Source organism: Prionailurus viverrinus, chromosome D2, assembly GCF_022837055.1.
Source record: "Prionailurus viverrinus isolate Anna chromosome D2, UM_Priviv_1.0, whole genome shotgun sequence".
NCBI lineage: Eukaryota > Metazoa > Chordata > Mammalia > Carnivora > Felidae > Prionailurus > Prionailurus viverrinus.
Genome location: NC_062571.1, coordinates 37671391 through 37690921, shown reverse-complemented (window position 1 = coordinate 37690921; position 19531 = coordinate 37671391). Strand labels below are relative to the sequence as shown.

At 44.3% G+C, this 19531-nt stretch overlaps 1 protein-coding gene across 5 annotated transcripts in view; it reads left to right on the top strand.

The window, feature by feature from the left end:
• The window catches only part of KCNMA1 (potassium calcium-activated channel subfamily M alpha 1), a 732075-nt gene that overhangs the window by 636800 nt on the left and 75744 nt on the right, over positions 1-19531 (top strand). For all 5 annotated transcript variants that reach the window (XM_047825367.1, XM_047825362.1, XM_047825364.1 and 2 more), the window contains 2 exons: positions 2745-2838; positions 17351-17474. In XM_047825367.1, the coding sequence (XP_047681323.1) occupies positions 2745-2838; positions 17351-17474 (218 nt within the window). The remainder of the gene's footprint in view (positions 1-2744; positions 2839-17350; positions 17475-19531) is intronic.

The following is a 19531-nucleotide window of genomic DNA, read 5'->3' as shown; positions in this document are numbered from 1 at the left end:
TTTAAGCTGAAGACATTTCCCCCCCCACCCCATTTCTTCAGGGAACAGATCTGCATTTCTACGCCTGTGAGTGCAGGAGGAAACCTTTGAACATGAGTTTCATTTAAGAGAACAAATCCCAGTTTAAATGCAGCATGATTATGATGGATGATCTTTGTGAGTTGCAATGAAAATAAATAGTTTCCTTGCGTAGAAGGAGGTATAATTTTAGCACTAGAACGAAGTGTCTCCCTGGAGCTGGGTAACTTACATGTCTTCCATTTGAAGATCGCTGCAGGTAAACAAACAGTGACAAGGTGCAAGGATAACCCACGCTTAACCAAAGTGGGTTATTATAGGTCCAGGGCCAATGGGGAAACAACAGTTAAGCAGAGGTATCCAACAGAAACGCCAATGAGTGTGACTTCTGTTCAGGTCTTAACTAAAATAGACTCAGCGTATAAATTGGACAAAACCATGGTAACATCTGGGGTCCTTGAATGAAGCTAAGTCATAGTAGCTTAGGTTAGGTGAAGAACCTTTTTGGATATGTCACTCCAAGCCTAAAGAGGCCTGTGTGATAGAGAAGCAAGGACACTCACCCCCACTAGACCCACTCACATGCACACATTATTTTAGTCTGTCCTGTGACTCGACGAATCGATGTCACCCTGAACACAGTACAACAACTGTAAGCGGTCCATATTAAAAGGCAACCTTGTATTATGGGTGGAATCAATGCAAGACTTTCTACCCCATCCTTAGATGCGGAAAACGCCAAAGTATACTTAGACACACACGTCTCTCTCTCTCTCTCTGTCTCCCTGTTCCTCCCCCTCTCTCTCTGTCTCTCTCTCTCTCTCTCTCACTGCCTTTCTACCCCATTATTAACCTGGGATGCCTGGCCTCCTATCCTGTGAAAGGAAGATGAATTCAGGTCAAGCTCAGAGTGCCTGTTTGCTTGCCGAGAGATGCATATCAACTCTAAGTGATTTTTTTCAATAGCATTTATGTGGCTTGTATTTATTTCCTTTAATCTTTTAAGTGCTGTTTAGTCTCTGTGTGATTTGCTGTGGATACTCATTTCTGATAAGATGCGATATCCTCCCAGCCACATAGTTCCTGCCTGGAGCCCTAAGTGACTGATAGGGTCGCAGCCTGAGCCTGGGCCTCAGGGGGAATGGGGCGGGGGAGCAGCTGCTGGAGTGAGTGGGCTGTGGGCATTTGTAGGTGCTTCCTTGCCTTCTGGAATCACTCTCACCTCAAACCGCGTTCTTGCTCCCTTTCCACGTGTCAGCCAGAATATAGACGACCCCAGACTAACAGTGGATTAGGGGAACCTACGAAGTGGGACACTCTGAAGCAGGTTTGGAAGATAGTTGGATTATTATGATCCCTTGGAACCATGTATGGTAACACTAAATTTATTTAGGGTTTTCAGGAAAGTACCATATAATGCATGTCCTGATATGGGTCTTCCTGGGCATTCTCGAGTAGCTGAGGTGGCGTTGTCCCCCCACCCGAGACTTGTACACCATTAACGTATGTCAAGCTTCTTTTGATGTCATCACTGCTAATATTTCTCTTCTTAGCTTTAAGGTAACGGCCGTGCATTCTGAGTTTCAAGGGTGCTTCCTCCCAGTCTGTGTTGCAGTCAACTCTAAGAATCCAAGGAACCTATTTTTCCTTCTTGACATTACAGCTTTAGCCTGAATTGTGGGGGTGGGGAGAGGAGGGCTAGACTTTTGCCGCTGATGCCCTTGGGTGACAGGCTGGGTGCGCATCTGCTAATTATCAAGCAGTTCTCTTAAAAAGAAGCATGATGCAGGCTAATACATCTATAAAGCTTATTAGCGGGTGTCTTTGGGCAAAAGCAGTAGAGTGTGCTGTGTTGTTTGTGAGCGAACCTTCATATTGCTTAGCGATCTGTGTGGTTTAGACATTTGGAAAACAGCCTTTGGTTTCCAAACCCCTATGCTGCCCTCCCTCCCTGCCCCCACCACATCATCCGAGATACCATTCAATGGCAACCTCCTCCTTCATGTGGGTGCTCTTCTCCGGCCTGGTTCTCCAAACTCACAGCCCAGTCTTAATGAGTTAAAAAAGGATCCTCTGTGCACGACCCCACATGCTCTCCCTCTAGGGAGGTACAGGGACAAGAGCCGAGATGGGCTATGGATCCTTGAGCCAGCATGCATCAGTGTTCCCAGCCCTGACTGATTGAAACATTGGCTGTCAAGGCCTCAAATCCTTGCCTCTTTCCAAGGCTCTTCGTCTGGCGTGCAGGGATTAGGCACCAGCTACGTTGGTTTATTTGTAGAATCAGCTGGTTGGCGGCTACTATGCTGCTATTTCCCATACAACTTTATTTCTGATTTTGCTTATGAGAAAACCCATTCGATTACTCAACAAAGTAACTAAAATTAACTCTAAGAAAAATGATTGAGTGTTCCCATATATGTAATATATTTTATATACAGATAAATCATGCGTTCTTTCCTTTCTTATGGTAGGGCTTTTACAAACTGGTTTAGTCTGTTTAAAGTGCATGTTCAAAGGCTGGAGAGTTAAGGGGTGATGGTTTCACCTTTTAGAAGCCGGCCTCTTTGACTAACGCATTTGGTCTTTGTCACTGGGTCCTAAAAGACAGCCATGAATTCCTAGTGAGTGACTGAGCCGTGAGTGTGTGTCCTTTGATAGCTTGCCTGTATTTCACGGTCTGCCCTCAAACTGTTCATAATCTCATGAGCTGCCTATATTTCCAGTTGAAGATGAGCCGCCATCAACACTGTCCCCCAAAAAAAAGCAACGGAACGGAGGCATGCGGAACTCACCAAGCTCCTCACCCAAGCTGATGAGGTAAGAAGAGGGGCCACGGGCCATGCGGGTCCCCCTTGAGCGCCTTCTCCTCCTCTCCTGGCCCCCTCCCCGCCTTGCCCAGGCCCAGAGCCGCCCCTCCCCAGCAAGCACGAGGCGGGGGAGGGGACCAATCGTTAGGTGGCTTCTTAAAGGCTGGAGTATTTATTCTGTCAGCTTGTCAGCAGTTAATGATAGAGCTGAAAAAATTCTGTCATGAAAAACAGTTTGAAAAGCTGTTTGAAAAATACATAGGCTTTAAAGTCTTAGCTGTCACCATGTCCTGTCTATGTGTAGTTCCTAAACAGCAGTGGCACTAATGACGGCGGCAACCAATCAGAGGAACTCATGTGGTTAGTTTGCCTCCGGCAAGTCTCTTTCTGCTGGAGTCCCTCCGAGGACTGTTTTCTGTACTTAAGGCCATATGTGAGATGTATCATCACAATCAAAAATGAACCTGAAGATTACCTTCCTTTTATCCTGTCGATTGAAATCAAATTTCTGTTAATTGATTTTGACTGATAAAAAAGTCTAATAATCTGTGGACTTGCCAAAGCAAAGTTCAAAAGTAATCCAGTTCTGCTCAGGCTAAAAGCAGTATTAATTATGAAATACGGCATGTGTGTACTCTTTCTCTGTCTTCCTTCCTCCCTTCCTTCCTTCCTTCCTTCCTTCCTTTCTTCCTTCCTTCCTTCCTCTCTTTCCTCCCTCTTTCCCCCTTCCTTCCTTCCCATCCTTCTTTCTGTCTTGACTATGGCTTCCTCTCAGAAATGGCAAATGAAACCAGATTTCGACAGACTTCTGCAGGTTTCTCTTCCAGGCCTCTTCATCTTTCATTTCCCCAGATTGTCTGCGACTCATGTGCCAACCCTGTGCTTATTTTCTCCAACATCCTAACTCTCCAGCACCCCAGTGATGAAACAAGAGTGACCCCTGAATGATAACTGCCTTGGAAATACCTGCCATCTTGATGTTTCTTCTTTTCATTGCCATTGGCTGCTCTCCTCCCTTTGATTACTGAAATACAATTATGGCCACTTCCCCCTACTTTTCCCTCCCTCCATTCACTTGCATCTTCCTGGCTTTCCACGGCCACCCTTCTGGGACACAGACGGGGCAGTCCTCCATGCGGTCCAGGGCACAGGTTCCCATGGAAGAAGCCCCTGGCCCCATGTCCTTTTCCGTTATGATCATCTCTTCCTGTTAAATGTTTCCTTACCAGTCCTCTGCCTGCCCATTCGCTCAATCTTGCTGGGGTGTTGCTGATTTACATGCTTGTTTACACTTTATGAGGAGCAATGAAATGCACCAACTGCCAAGCTTCTCATTTTTACGATGCCAGTTGTCATGCTACCATTCATTTCCTATTTACTCACCTTTAGGTAATCGCCTTATCTAATGCTAATAGTTTTATCCATTTAAAGTAGAGAAAAGCCCGGGCGCTTTCTTTTGCCTAAATTTAGAGAAGCAAATAAATAAATAAAGAGAAGTCTGAAAAATCTGAAACCTTTGGAGCCAAATTCCCTGTCCCTGTTTGCTATGTAAAGTATGGCTCATTTCTTTGATCTTGAGTAATAATAATTCTGAGGCGTTATACTGTTTTCATATGCTTCAAAGCTGTGTCAAAGTTTTGCTGCTTAAGGGTACTTCTTTATTCTGTTGGCTCTTGGGTACCAAGATGACAGGTCTTCTGTACGAGGTGGAAGCTTTTTTAAGTCGTAGCCTTCAGCAAAACATCAAATTACCAAATCCAGGGTAACATACTTCTACACAAATGCCTTTCCTGTAGATATATTATACCATATATATTAAATACTTTAGTGTTACACGCTACATTTTATGTGCAATAGAAAGTGATGGTTTGAGGTAGCCTTGGGGGGACTTTTTTTCCACAAGCAGAAAAAGCTAGTGTATACCGTATCAAGTATGGTTTTTACAGGACTTTCTGCCCGAAGGCCTTTGTAAATAAGTAATGATCAACAGATTGGCTGTGGGTTTTTGAAAAGCATGCCTATGTCAGTTTGCATGATGGGGGAGAATTTTCAAAGTGGGTCTTGCTTTCATTGCCTGTTGGAGAGGGGCTGAGGGAGCAGTCATCCCGGGCTGGAGCTGTCTGCTCCGTGGTACATCAGAATTGCTAAACGTGGGTCAGGCGGTGAGCCGAAGCTTGCCAAGCTACGGAACTTGGGTTTCTGGTATTGGTGCCTTTGGGCTACCGCAACGGCCACAGCTACTTCTGTTCCCACCTGCCCACCGCGGTCTCACTTGCGGCTCAGCTGAAACAGCCTGTCCCACGAGGAGTCAGAAAGTCTCAGACACTCCTTCCTTGCCATGACTTTCTGTGTCCCAAGTGCTCTGGAGACAAAGACAGGGTGCTGAGCCGTCGTTTTCCCTTCACTTCCAGCACGTGCAGTTTCGTTTGGTTGGAATACCTGGCCCTGACAGTGAGGTTGCCAGGACCTGTTTCTGTTATACGTCTCTTGTTGACTGAAAAGAGAGAGGCGCTCATGCAGCATCTGGTGGCTTCTCCAGGTCACCCCACCTCTTCACATACTCCCTTTCTCCTCTGCAGAAGATAGGGCTCCTAGGTCCTATTCCTCATGACCTGAAAAATCCATAAAGGAAGCTAATGACTTATTTGAAGTGAGTTTTTCGACATGAGTTTGCGGCTTGCTTGTTTGAGCGGAATCAATCATTCTGAACGTGGAAAGGTTTTAGTGGCCTATGGGCAGTGATAGGAACAGCTCCAAGAGAAACCGGAGAGCCCAGAATGGGCTAGGATGGGCTTTAATTTACCACTGTGGCTTCTGCAAATAAAACAGGCTCTGCGCGAGGGTTTCTTGCAAACCATCCGCCAGCATGAAATGCTGCCGGGACTCTGCACTAATGGTCTTTGTCTCCCCTTTGTTCTGGTATCAGACATACCCTGGTTTTTCAGTGTCACTTAACTCTCGGCACAGTCATTAGGTGAACAGCTTCGTTTTGTGTGTCTGGATCCTGATGCACTATGTTTTTTAGTCACCGTGACAGACAACAACTCTCGCAGCCAGACTGAGCCAAATGGCAACCGTCTGTGCTCCAAGCCAGGCATTCCTGTGTCATGACAGATAACCTTTGGCTTCCCATCCCCCGAAGGAGGAGTGGGCCATGGAGTTTCCCAGATTCTTGTTATTCGCGTTCCTTGTTGGTCTCTTAACATGGAATGATTTAAGGAGCTTCTCCTAGTTTCCCTTTAAAATCAACAAGCACTCATTGTCCACTTGTCTCTGCTACTGAGTCTGTGCCTTGGGAGGAGGGCTGTGTTTCCCTTCCATTGCAAGGCCGTAGAGGGCAAGCATATTGTCTCTAGATACCTAAGTCAAGTGTTCTTAATTTGGGGGTCTCACAGACCCCAGAGACCATCAAATGAAAGCTCTCTAGAAAGACTCTCTAGGGGGGAAAAAAAGGACACTGGGCACCACTTTGACTACAATTGAAGCAGATTCATGGACTGCTTCAATCCCTGCCCAGCTTACAATCATATTCAGTTCTTTCCACAGCCACCTTCACGTAGTTGTATTCACAAATGCTGTTGGATCCTGGGAATATTTCTCCATTGGGTAGGCAGTACAGAGTAAACGTCTGGGCTCTCGCACCATATTCTCAAATGGGACCCAAAAACACTGTGCATTTCAGCTGTTTCTGTTCCTTTTCTCAGATTAATTCTCACCCAGCAAAGGTTTATCGAAGTCTACTGTATTCAAGGCCTAGAACGTCTTTGAGGAGTGAAAAGTAAGACGGGTTACAGTAGGTCTCTGTCTTCAAAATGATCACAGTTTAATGTAGGAGACAGACAAGCGTGTATGGCAAAATAGAGTAGAAGGAGCTTGGAGATGTACTAGCAGAGGCCGTGAGAACAGAGAGAGATGTCATTACCCCTAGTTTGGGAGGCTGAGGCTGGTTTGTGAAGGAAGGTTTATTAAATCTACCCCTGACTGATGAGGAGAGTTCTCTAGTAATACCAATACCTACCCTTGTTCATTGTACTGGATGCCAGGCATCATCATTCCCAGAGTGTTATGCCTTTGAACACACTGAGTCCTAACTATAACTCCATGAGTAAGAATTATACTTTCCCCCACTTTACCGATGCAGAAGCTGAGTAACTGAGATGTAAAGTCTAGTGAATCTGGTGAGTCTTGCCTAATTAGGAAGATTGAACCCGGGTGGTTTAGCTTCTAAGCCCATATTATGAACTCTTTCACTGTTCTGTCCAATGGAGGAAATAAGGAGAATGCTCGGGCCATTGTAAGAGGCTTGGTGTGGTTGGAGCAAGGGGTCCCTGGGGTGACATAACTGGAGCTGGAAGTATGAGAGTATTCTTGCACCTACTCATGTAAGCCTTTGTCTGTCATAGGCATTGGGAAACCTTTGCAAGTTCTTGAGGAGGCAGTGTTTTGGGAGGATCACTGGTGACATTGTCAGGAGACGTTTAGGACTCTCCATCAGGGCAGCCTTGTGAAGACACACGTTACAGAAATAGAGAGGTGTGAAGGGAAGGCCCAGCCAGCCCCAGCCTCTGCCAAGGTCCTTTGGGTGCCACACCACTCAGGGTCTCCTATAGAATAGTGGAGCATAAGTGGGCCCCACTCTTCCCAAGAAGGACACACAGCATTCCTGACATCAGTTGGTGTTACACCTGCTTCTCCAGGACCTAGGAAACTTGGAGGAGTAAGATAGAGGGGCCATGAGCCATGACGATTCATGTAGGATGTGTTGGGTAGACAATTTACCGAAGAGATGGCCCACAGCCAGGCTAGCAAGGATCACTGGCAATACTGAAAACAGAGGAATTGAACAGGTGAGGGGAGTTCATGTCCCGAGACCTAGAAAATATTAGAGATCAGTTTGCTGAATAGGAGGGGAAATATGATTTGAGGAAAACAGATTATCTTCTTGGGCATTTACTGATCATCAACTGAAATAAACTCATCTGCTTGTTAAGGCCCATTTCTCTCTTTCACCTCATACCTTTTATAGGGTCTTTGGTGAGGACTGCCAACTTGAGAGGTTCTCGTAATAGCAAATGGCAAAATTTCCTGAGCCCAGTCCAAGTTGGGGACAGAATGCCACTCTTGCTGTTCTTTGCAACTGGCAGAATGAAGAAGGAAGGCAGGGACAGCTTAGCCAAGTAAATTCACCTCTGAATGCACAAATAGCAAGTGACAGGCCCTCACAGGACTGGAGAAGAAAGAAATAGGGGGGCTCATCATACCAGGGCTTGGGTGGATTTGACACAGGTCTCTGGACAAGTTGCATGTGCAGCAGAGGGTTATTATCCCAACCTCTCGTTTCGAGAGCATCGTGCATGCTCTCCTCTAGGATGGAAGAATCTGTCAGTCCTCCCAGGTTGTCTCCCAGACACAAAGGCAGTAATTTCCTTCTTGCTTTTAGAGTGGTGGCTGCCTACCAAGAGATGACGTATTAGGTGGCAGTAGCTCTTCACTGTTTACTTGTTAGGCAGGGAAAAAATGTATGTAGATAGATACAGAGAAGTTGAAAGGGACTTTAGTTTTGACAGAGTGGCTAGAGCCTGGTTTTGTCAAGGTGGCTCCAGGGATGGCCATCTAGTGGGGGATGGGGGTTGGGTGGGTGGGGGGGAAGTGGGGGCAGCTGTGTCTCAGGAGAGATGCTCATTACACAGGAGGGCGGGGGCAGTGTTGAAGGATGAGCCAAGGTAGGAGCCAAAAGTCAGTATCCTTGCAACATAACAAGAAATAGTATCCACCCAGAAATGAAATACACCCCAGAATGAGGCAGATTATTTATGGTGCTGAACACCCAGCTATGAGCCCTTTTGAGGAGGTCCGCCTGAGACACTCTTCAGCACAGTCAGACACTCACTTGCATGGCCTGTCGTTCTTGAACAGGACTTAGTTACTAACTGCCTTGTTTCTTTCGTGGAGTGGCAGAAAAAATGATGAGAAAGGAGACTAGAAAACTGACTTTTAAGCGTACTTCACAAGAACTAATATTCCATTTGCCTTTTTATGTTTGCTTATTCGCTGATTAGCTCATGGGAGTGGAAGTCAACAACAGAGAGAATATGAGTGTGGCATCCATGTTGGGAACCCCATCAAGTGACACAACAGTTCAGGTTCCAGAGAGTCACAGAGAGGCAGGGTGGGCAACCTGGATGTGTTTTTGTCATCTGTCCTGTAATTATCCATTTAGATAAGAGGTCCAGGACTAGGGTGAGCCATATGAGGTGCCTCCTTAAATTCCACACCTAGACACTTTGCTTGCATCGCTCTGTCCCTGGCCTTGCTGGATAGAACCATAGCCTTTTAGTCGGTATGCTGCAAACTGTTGCTATCTCTGGTAGGACTGACTCAAACCATATAGTTTCTCCATCTGGGCAACACTTTATAGCAATGGTTCTCAAACTTAGGCATGCATCAGAATCATCTACAGCATCTTGGTAAAACAGCTTGATTCGGTAGGTCTGGCTGGGCTTGAGAATTTGCATTTCTCTCCAGCTCTCAGGTGATGCTGATGCAGCTGGTATGAGAACCACTGCCTCCGTAAGTCAGAACAGTGAAAGAAACCTGATGTCATAGGGGCTCTCCTTACAGAAATGTTCAGACTTGCAGTGGAGCACTGAATAGTTGCTTCGTTCAGAACACTGTCTTGACCACCACTGGCGATCAAACATGAGTCCTCCCCGCTGATCAGCTACAGCATCTGGATCCAGGAACACTCCAGACAGCGGGGCCGGTTAAAGTCCTGTTTTCAGAGTCTCCCTTTAGATCAAGATGCCCTGTTTCAAATATAGTCCTTGAAAAGCGAAAAACAGTGCAAAAACCTTGGTTGTTCCCACAGCAAACTGTCTCAAGATATCAAAGGTGAGTAAACTGTCACTGGGCACATTTTCTGGTCTCCCTAAAAGGTCTGGTGAGTTTGCATTGACTGGCTTAAGAGTCAAGGAATTAGAGTCAGACTAGAGATCATTCATCAGTTCCTCTTGTTAGTTGGTTGTTTATTAAGCATCTGCTGTGTCCTCTGCTGGGTTCTGGAAATTTGCTAAAGAGTAAAATAGGAGTTCCTTGCCCTCAGGAAGCTCCACATCTAATGGATGAGACAAAAATGCAAATTATTATCTCTGAAGGAGCATCTCTCACTTCTATAGGAACTCCTAGGAAGGGAAAACAACTGTCTCTGGTTATGGAGGAGGGAAGCTTCAGGGGGAACATATGAGACAAACTGTGAGGCCTCAAAAATATCCCAACAGTTCCACAATGGCACTTGACATTGATAGATCCACCCCACAGAATTAGTTTTTGCCACCGGGACAAGAAGCCTGCAGAAGGCTGAGAAATTCTCTCACGTTTTATCCAGCCTCTGATCTCCCAGGGAGACCACTGCAGGGTGGGGCCTCAACCTACATGGGATGCGTGGAATGACGAGAGAGCCTCTATGAGATGATAAATGAAGCCCCAAAGCTCAAGCAAGTAAAGGGTACAATTCAGAAACCATATTACAGGGCACCTGGGTGGCTCAGTTGGTTAAGCATCTAACTCTTGATCTCAGGGTCCCGAGTTCAAGTTCTGAGCTGGGCTCCAGCTTGAACCTACTTAAAAAAAAGAACAAAGAGCATGTTGTAACTTTCCTTTTTCACCCCCCTCCGTGTGTGTGTGTGTGTGTGTGTGTGTGTGTGTGTGTGTTTTGGTTTGTTTACTTATACTTTAATGTACATTTCTGAAGGCCAGTGTTGAACCCACTGCCACAGAAAAACTGGGATTTGCTGTATTTGCCTGGAAGGGGAACTGTGCTCTTTAAAATATAATACCGGCTTCCTCACAGCAGGTTTGCTAGAAAAGGGATTTGTGGTTTTGCTTTAGGCACTTGTCTTCCAGGCAAGCTTTTTGTGTTTCTGCTGTAGCAGGGCATTTAGTTCACTTCCTCAGATTAATTGATGGCAAGTGGCATTCCTCGCTCTGCAAACCCTCAAAACAATGATCTTCTATTCTTTATTTGAAGTCAGGCATACTTAATTTCTAGCTGTGGACTTTGGAGGTGTGAGCGAAGATTCAAGAAGCATAGATATGAAAAATTTAACTCACTGGAGCTCCTTGGTTGCTATAAAAATGAGGGTATTCCTGCACAGAGCCTTCAGATACCGGGACAAGGCAAAAGCTGTCCCAGGCTTAATCGATTATTGAGGCTCTCCTTAGCACGTTGTCCTGACAAAGGCTCTTGGGGCAATTTCCTACTGATTATTCACACAAGCTGTGCATTTCATGAATGCCCGCCATGCTGGTCTGCCTGTCTTTGCAGCTCAGGCACTGTAGTTCAGGGCTCTGCAATGGAGAAGGAACAAGATCCAGGTGCCTCCTGTAAGTGGGAGGGGGTGGAACGGGGCCAAGTGGCATTGGCTTCCGGTCAAGACCTGTCTGTTCAAACCTTGCCTCTCCTCTCTCTGGCTGAGCCACGTTAGCCATGTTACTTATCCAGTCTCTTTCCCAGGCACACAAATGTGTAGTCACAGCAGAAATTACATGCAAGTGTTACCTTGATGAGTAAATCATAAAAGGTAGGTAAAAATTTCAGCCCTGCAACATTTGTAACAATTCAACTCACAGTGGCTAGCCACTCATAGTAGCAACAGTAGTAGAAATAATTGTAGTAACTCTGCATTTGTATTATTGAAGTGCTCTACCTTTACTGTCTCCTTTCAGAAGAGCTACAAATAAATGGGTGGGTTGTTAGCAGAGTATAAAGAATGATAATAATAGTGGTAGTTAACACTTCTTGAAGGAAAGCTCTGTGTCAGGTTCTATGCTAAGTGCATGACAGGACTTTACTCATGGAGTCCTCAAATGGAGTCCATTAAGTCATGATGGTGATTAACACTCATTTTACAGATGAAGACATTGAGGCAAAGCACAATGTAACAAGTGGTAGATAAGCCAAGATGTGGAGCCACTGTGCCATATCATCACTAAGGAAATAGGGGTTTCCTGCCCTCAGTGATCCACCCCCAAAATGTACCCTTTGGAGAACGACTCTTGGTTCAGATGAATGCATTAACTAGCTGGTGCACAGGCTTCCTTTTTCTTTTGAGCTGGGTTGTCATAGGTATTGATCCAAAAATGTGGATACAAGTTAAAGACTAGAGAGAAGTTCCCTCTTAGATCTAATTATATACATGTGTTGGGGTGAGGTGGTGCTGAGGAGGGAAGGGACATGGCCCAAACTCTTTGAATAAGATATTGTGTATTTCTGGTATAATTCCATGTATTCCTAAACTGGTGGCAGGATGCTTTTCTCCATGAAGTGAACAGGTGAGACTGAAGCACAAGAAGGGCAGCTGGGGTTCCTTCTAGGGACTGATATCTGATACTTCATGCTCCTTTTTCAAGGTGGACTCTTGTATGAGTTTCCTAAGGCTCTGCCATTTACTATTGTGGTCTTAAGTAAGATATTTACTATTGTGGTCTTAAGCAACAGAAATTGATTTTCTCATAGTTCTGGATTTTGAAAGTGCAAGATCAAGGTGTCAGTAGGGTTGGTTCCTTCTGAGTAGGAGAAGGAAGACTCTGTTCCAGGTCTCTCTCCTTGGTTTCTAGATGCCTGACTTATACCACTATCTTCACATGTCACATGTCTTCCCTCTGCACATGTCCATGTCTAAATCTCCTCTTCTTATAAATTAAGCAGCCATATTCAACTAGGGCCCATCTTAATGACCTCACTTTAGTTTAATTACTTATTTAAAGGCCATATTGTACAATATAGTGACATCCTGAGGTACTGAGAGTTTACAGGCTTTGTAAACTCAGTGTACAGACCTTGTGGGGGACAAAATTATGCCCATTTAACAACTCTGCAGCAGATAGACCTCACCTCATGGCATTCCTGTTATCCTAAAATAACGCATGTACATGGCTCAGTGATAAATGACAAATGAGCCTTGAATCAATTATGGTGCATTTTATGGGAGTCGAGATTACTTTGTGAGTTGGGGAAATGTATAAATAATTAAGATAGGAAAGACAATATCTAGTATTGCCCTTGATTCCAACTAAGTGGTTATTGAGGAATTGTCTGAGGACATTTGAATGGGTTCTCTTAATCATTTTGTGAATCAGTGATGCTGGGATGCTTTGTTCAGAGAGGTTTCTGGTGGTCTTCCTTTCTGTGTACAACAAACTGCCAGGTCTTCTCCTGGGCCTCCTCTGACCATGGCAATGTTGGTTGTTGTGCTCAGTGGCAAATGCTTGAACTTTCTTTTGTTTATATAAGCTCCATCAATCTCAGTTTAGCAGCACATGTTCCTGTAGCCAACTGGCTCTTCACTGTTCACCTATGTCAGAGACCTCTCAGGAGTTCAAGTCAACCTAAGCCACTTGAAGTTACTACAGGAACAGACATGGTAAAGAAATTTATCCTGTCTGGCTCAAAGTGGTTATGGATGCTCGTGTTGCTGGAATGAATCATATTCCTCCCAGATGGAAAAACAGTTATGGTCCTTCATGGAACTCTAGAGTGATCAGTCTTAATTCTTCCTATCTCTCATCTTTGCTCCAACAACAACCTTTCTTCAGTTATTTAGTGCCTTCTGGCTTTTTGATGTCCAGCAGTGGCCAAGTATTTCAGAATCCTAGCCTTGTCTTCCTCAGTGAGAGAACAATGCTTCAAACCTTGAGAGTCTTCTAGGTTCACCCAATGTTTTGGATGAAATCTCTATATCCCAGCTTTTCTGGAATGTCTCAAGTGATGAGAAATCCACTGCCTTGGGACACAACTCATGTCATTTTTTTTTAAACCTTCCATTTTTATAACATTCTTTGTGTTTGGAAACTTGATTTTTGTTCTATTGAAATTCCACACATGGTTCGTCGCCTGTTCTGAATCAGTTGTACACAATCAGTGGATTCCATCTTCCATTCGATGACCACCGTTGCACATCAGAAGACAGCTACTGTATGGGGCGCCTGGGTGACTCAGCCAGTTGGGCATCCAGCTTCGGCTCAGGTCATGATCTCACAGCTTGTGAGTTCGAGCCCCACATTGGGCTCTGGGCTGACAGCTCGGAGCCTGGAGCCTGCTTCGGATTCTGTGTCCCTCTCTCACTGTGCCCCTCACCCGCTCATCTCTGTCTCTCTCTCTCAAGAATAAATAAAACATTTTAAAAAAATTAAAAAAAAAGACAGCTAATGTGCCTGGCCTGAGTCTTCTATACCTCAGGTTGGGCCAATACCACAGCCAACATCTTCAACCGTGGTTGGGGGTGCCATGTGTGGGCTCATTTGGGCCTCAGTTCTCTGAGCAGGTTCTAATGGCTGCTAGTGGATCAACACTAAAATATGCTTAGATTGCTCCTCACCTTTCAGGGCTCAGATAAAATGTTACCTTCTCTGGGAAGCCTTCCTTAATGTTTCTCAAATACCAGGCAATTAACAGTTTCTTTCTTGGTATTATCATACCACCTTGCATGATATGACACTCATCACGGTGTATCACAACTATTGATTGACATTTTCTCTTTCTTGCTGTATTATGACCCTTCTTTTGACTAGGGACTGTGTCTTCATCATTAGGATATCTCCCATTCATGAATCAAAATAGAAAATTTATGTTTATTGGCTGTTTGACGATTTAAGAAATCAAAGTTTGAATTCCAGGTACCCTGCTGGTCAGAAAGGAAAATATCTTTGTTTGAGGAGATTTTTAATGTTCTTCAGATAAAACTTTTTGAGGAATATCTTGGATTATACATTTAAGTTGTCCAGGCCAGGGTGAGAGGTGTGTAGGGAGTACCTACTGCAACAAGGCATACCACTGAGACTTCTCTGATGCTTCTAGATATTCCAGTGCCAATCATGATTCACAACCCTAGTGTCAAACTGCACCTGAAACTAATATAAAATTGTATATCAACTCTATTTCAAGAATAAATAGGATTTTTTTTTGAAAAGAAATTATACCTGCTTCCTCCAAACCCCAGCCCCAGTTTAATGAGGATTGACATTAAAAAACTATCTTTTTGGGGCGCCTGGTTGGCTCAGTAGGTTAAGTGTTCGACTTCAGCTCAAGTCATGATCTCACAGCCCGAGAGTTCGAGCCCCGTGTCAGGCTCTGTGCTGACACCTCAGAGCCTGGAGCCTGCTTTGGATTCTGTGTCTCCCTCTGTCTCTGCCCCTCCCCCACTCATGCTCTGTCACTCTCACTCTCAAAAATGAATAAATGTTAAGAAAAAATAAAAAGAAAACAAAAGGCTGTCTTTTTTCTTCTTATTGAGGGACGACTGATCATCAGCCTTGTTTATTTACTTTTCTAAGATGAAAGTTGGAGGCCTTTGTGACCAAAGAATGATTCTTTCCCAAAAAGGTAGGGAACCCAAATGTATGTTCTTCCACCCAAGACACATATTTTCTAGAAGGAATTTTGGCCAGCTTGCTATATCATTTGCTTGCTTGCAGATTTTATGTAAATATTCTCCTGGCTGTCTTTTAAATCCTGAATGCATTAGGGGCAGTACTCAGACCTTCTTGAGATAATACTTCCTCTCTAACCAATAAACTGGGCAAGAGAATTTGAACCTGGCTCTATTTCTCTGAGGTAAATTTATTAAGATCCTCTTGCAAAATATGTTCTTCTAGGGCTGGGAAGAGTTCATTCTGTTCATTTTCTTAAATCTCTTCTCTTGGTGATTTCTATCCACCTACCTATCCCAGATGGTATCTACAACAACTATTGAAGATTCTTTAAGGATAAAAAAAATCAAAAGTTGCTCTTTCCCTGATCTGTGACCAGTTCTTAAGAGAAACTGCCATTTTATTTTAGCAGTTTTGACCGAGTTCAGTATTTGAAAGGTGGCCTGGTAGTTTACAACACCTTAAGACCTCCCAACAGCTTAGCTACTGAGACGCTATTCCAAGGTGGAGTGTTTTTCCCCTTTGAAGATTAGATATGACAGTTCCTATAGTAATCCAGCATGTTTGTTGAAGGTAACTTTGCAGGATTGCCTCACAGGGTATTTGTCATTTGGTATAGCCTAAAAGCAAATTCTCAGGAATAAATAAATGCAGCGAGAATTTTCCCATCTTGAGTGGGGGTGGAAGGAATATTGAAGGGAGGGGAATCACAATAGATATCTTGAAAGATTAATTCTAGGTATGTGGACCATTCCTGTCCCACTCTGTGTAGTGGATATATAAGTGAGAAGCATCAGAGAAATTTCAGAGGGAGAAATACTGAAAACTCAATAAAGATTACCCTTTGATGCTTGAAATAGATAACTTAAAAGGTAAAATCACTTTATAGTAAGTTTTTGGAATTTGAACCTATTTATATTTTCTGTCTTAAATCGGCAGTGTTATTTAGGGAAGATAGTTCCCCTGCAATGAGAGCTAGGTATTCCTGGAACATTGTCCCAATTATATGCAGTCAATGTTGTAGAAGCCCAAATGACCTCCCCTCAAATGGGAATATGAAATCACTATCACAGATGGAACCTGACAATGGACATAGTCCTAGCTGTAGGAGTATATTTCTTATGCTGTAAGCCTGTTAGACCTGCCTGATTTTATTATAATTCCTAAGGTTGTTGGCGAAGATCTGCCAACCCACTGGAGGGGAAGTCTCTAGAGCAGCATCTTCCCTTTCCACCAGTAAACAAGGCAAGAGAGCGAATTCAAGACAAGTTTATTAAGATGCACCTGAGCGTGAGCTCCCATCCAAGGAATGCTGCAACAGGGAGGCGAAGTGGGGGTGGGGGAGACCGTCATTGGACCGTTAGTGCAAATACAGTTGTCACGGCAAGGAGAGAGGGTGTTGTTTGGTATTGAAATCATGTATTCCAGATGTGGGCATTTGGTAGTCAATCTGCTCTGAAGTGACATGCTGCTGAATCTTTAAAGGGCTTCAGCCGGGGAGAGCAAAATCTGATTGGGCAAATTGCTAAAATATTTAAAGTGCAGCCTGTTAAAGCTTTTACTGCGAAGAGCATCACGTCAGAAGTTGTAGTCAGAAAGAGCAAGTAATTGGCTTTCCATCCTCATGCCAGTCAGTCAGCATGAGGCTCTATTCCTATTCCTTCCTCTTCATTGCCAATGCTAATAACAACCCTTTGGTGTGAGTGCGTGCGTGTGCGTGTGCGTGTGTGTGTGTGTGTGTGCATGCGTGCGGTCACTGGGGAGATTGGATAGCTGGTAAAATGAGAATAGGAGGGAGGGATATCCATGAAAAGGAGGCTAAATCCACAGAATGACGTGAAGGCCATTTTAGAGAAATAGGAACAGGAGGGGAAGGTAGAATTATTAGCTGATAAAGGTCACCTGCATTTCCAAGTGGCGATGGCAGTTGGGGTAGTTGTCTTTCAAAGAATGGGTTCTGTAAGCAAAAGAATGGCCTTCAGTGACAGCCACTTCCTGTGCATCTTTCAACTCCTCTGAGATCTAACTCAGGGGGCACTTTCCATTTATAATTTATTACATTTTCCACTTAGGTTTTCTTGTCCTTTTCTCCCCAGGCATGACCCCTTGTTAATTCCTGGCAATGATCAGATTGACAACATGGACTCTAACGTGAAGAAGTATGATTCTACTGGCATGTTTCACTGGTGTGCACCCAAGGAGATAGAGAAAGTCATCCTGGTGAGTGACGGGCCACAGAATCCATGCCGTTCACTTCTGTCCCAAACTACATTTGCCAGGAATGGGTTTCCCTAACTGGATGTTGGGAAGATACAGTCCCTGGTCCTAATTATTTTTGATAATTAAAATTAGGGACACATCGAAACAACTAGAACCCTCATCAGAATATGAACCAAGGATGGAATTCTAAATCTCTGAATATTTATTGGCTCATCATGATAGGGGATGGTCATATGCTGTGTGAAAGGCATCATGGGAGGCAGTAAGTACGGTCATCCCTACGAATGTGGCTCTGCTTGGCTTCTTTACACCTTAGTTCTCTTATATCTAAGAAGGTGAGATGAGATTGACCCTAACCCCTAGGGTTGTACTGAAGAGTAAAACCCACATGGGACTCAATAGTTACTTACTATTATTATCATTATTATTATGAAATGCCATGAGGAAATGTGAATGCTACCAATATAGTAAACAATATCATTTGTTTATAACAACATCTTGCATTCTTCTAGGTAATAGCCTTGCGTATTTGGGATCCTGCCTAACGCATGATGCAAAATGCATTTGGCGATGATGACAACGATGACCCACGCATGGGTCTATCTCGGGGAGGTGGGAGCTCAGAGCCCCGTTTTGTGGTTGTGTCATCTCGGCAGCAGCAGTGGGCTTTTTCTGGTCTGTCCTAAGAATGTCAGCCTAGAGAACAATCCATCTACTCTCCAGACTTGTCTTGTTAACAGCTTTAGGTTTGAATGCCCACACCAGCTTCCCTACAGTTCATTGTCTTGCTAATCCATGAAAAATGGATTAATAGGAAGGTCAGGTGGAAGGGTTCTTTCTCTTTTTCGCCTTCTCATTGCAGATCACTGTGCCCTGCTTCTTTATGTCAGCGGGGAAAATCCTATCATTTCTGATGTCATGGCCACCCTTCTTAGAAAAGGAGTCCCTCAGAATGGCTTTGTACTCTAATCCACTAGACTTCCCTGCGTTTTACTGGAATGTGTGTATGTGTGTGTTTTCTCAGTTTAATTATAATCAAGCAATTAAGAGCCAATACAGGGTTGTGCTAGAGACTGTCTTGGAGGTGTGAAAGTCACAGACAAAAGCACAGAAAGTCAGAATTCTCAACAAACAGCAATTGTCCAATTTACCAGGAGCGCAAATGGTTCTAATCACAAAGGTGCTCTGTGTATTTACATCCTGTTGTATTCACTGCACTTTTGCCCTGGTGAACCAAACTCAGAGTGGCACTACCCATCTGTGGCAGGTAAAAGGGCTTGGTGCTCTATCTGGAATCCGGGGTCTTAATGGCTTGCCTATATTCCTGAAGAGCATATGGCTAGTTGACATCCAAACTGAGTTCCCTTCTGGCATGAAAGAGTTTAGGGAAGTGAGTTACTACTACCTGTCATCTGAAAAATAACATCATTTAACAAAACATTTTTAACAGGCCATTTATGTGCTAGGCACTGCTCTTGTTGCTGGGGGTACAGTCCCTGACTAGCTGATGTTCTAGTGGGGCAAAGAGAAGATCTCCAGGTAGATGATGAGTATAGAAAAACATTTCAGATACTGCTACAGTGCTATGAAGACAATCGAGCAGGGCCATGGGCTAGAAAGGGACTGGGAGGTGCTAGTTAGTGTGGTCCAAGAAGCCCTTTCCAAAGTCACACTGGAGCAGAGATGAGCATACTCAGAAGAGCCAGCTGTGTGAAGATGCTTTGGGGTTGCATGTACCCCCTGGATGCAGGACACTAACTGCTCTGGGGGTTAGAAAATATGAAATGGCCTCAATCTTGAGGAAATGATCATTTAATTAGAAGATGTAAAATGTAACCATGGAACAATATATTTAAAGCTGTGTTATGAGGCACAAGATTCAAATCTAGGGGAGAAGGACTAGGATGTATCTAAGTGGCCAGAGAAGTCTTATTGGGTGCACGCAGATTGTGCTTTGAAGGGGTTAAGGCGATGAAGGCCCAGACTGGGTTAAGCCTTCAAGGATGTGTCAGAAGCACAAGATGTGCATGTGAGTTGCTGTACTGGGTCTTAAATCT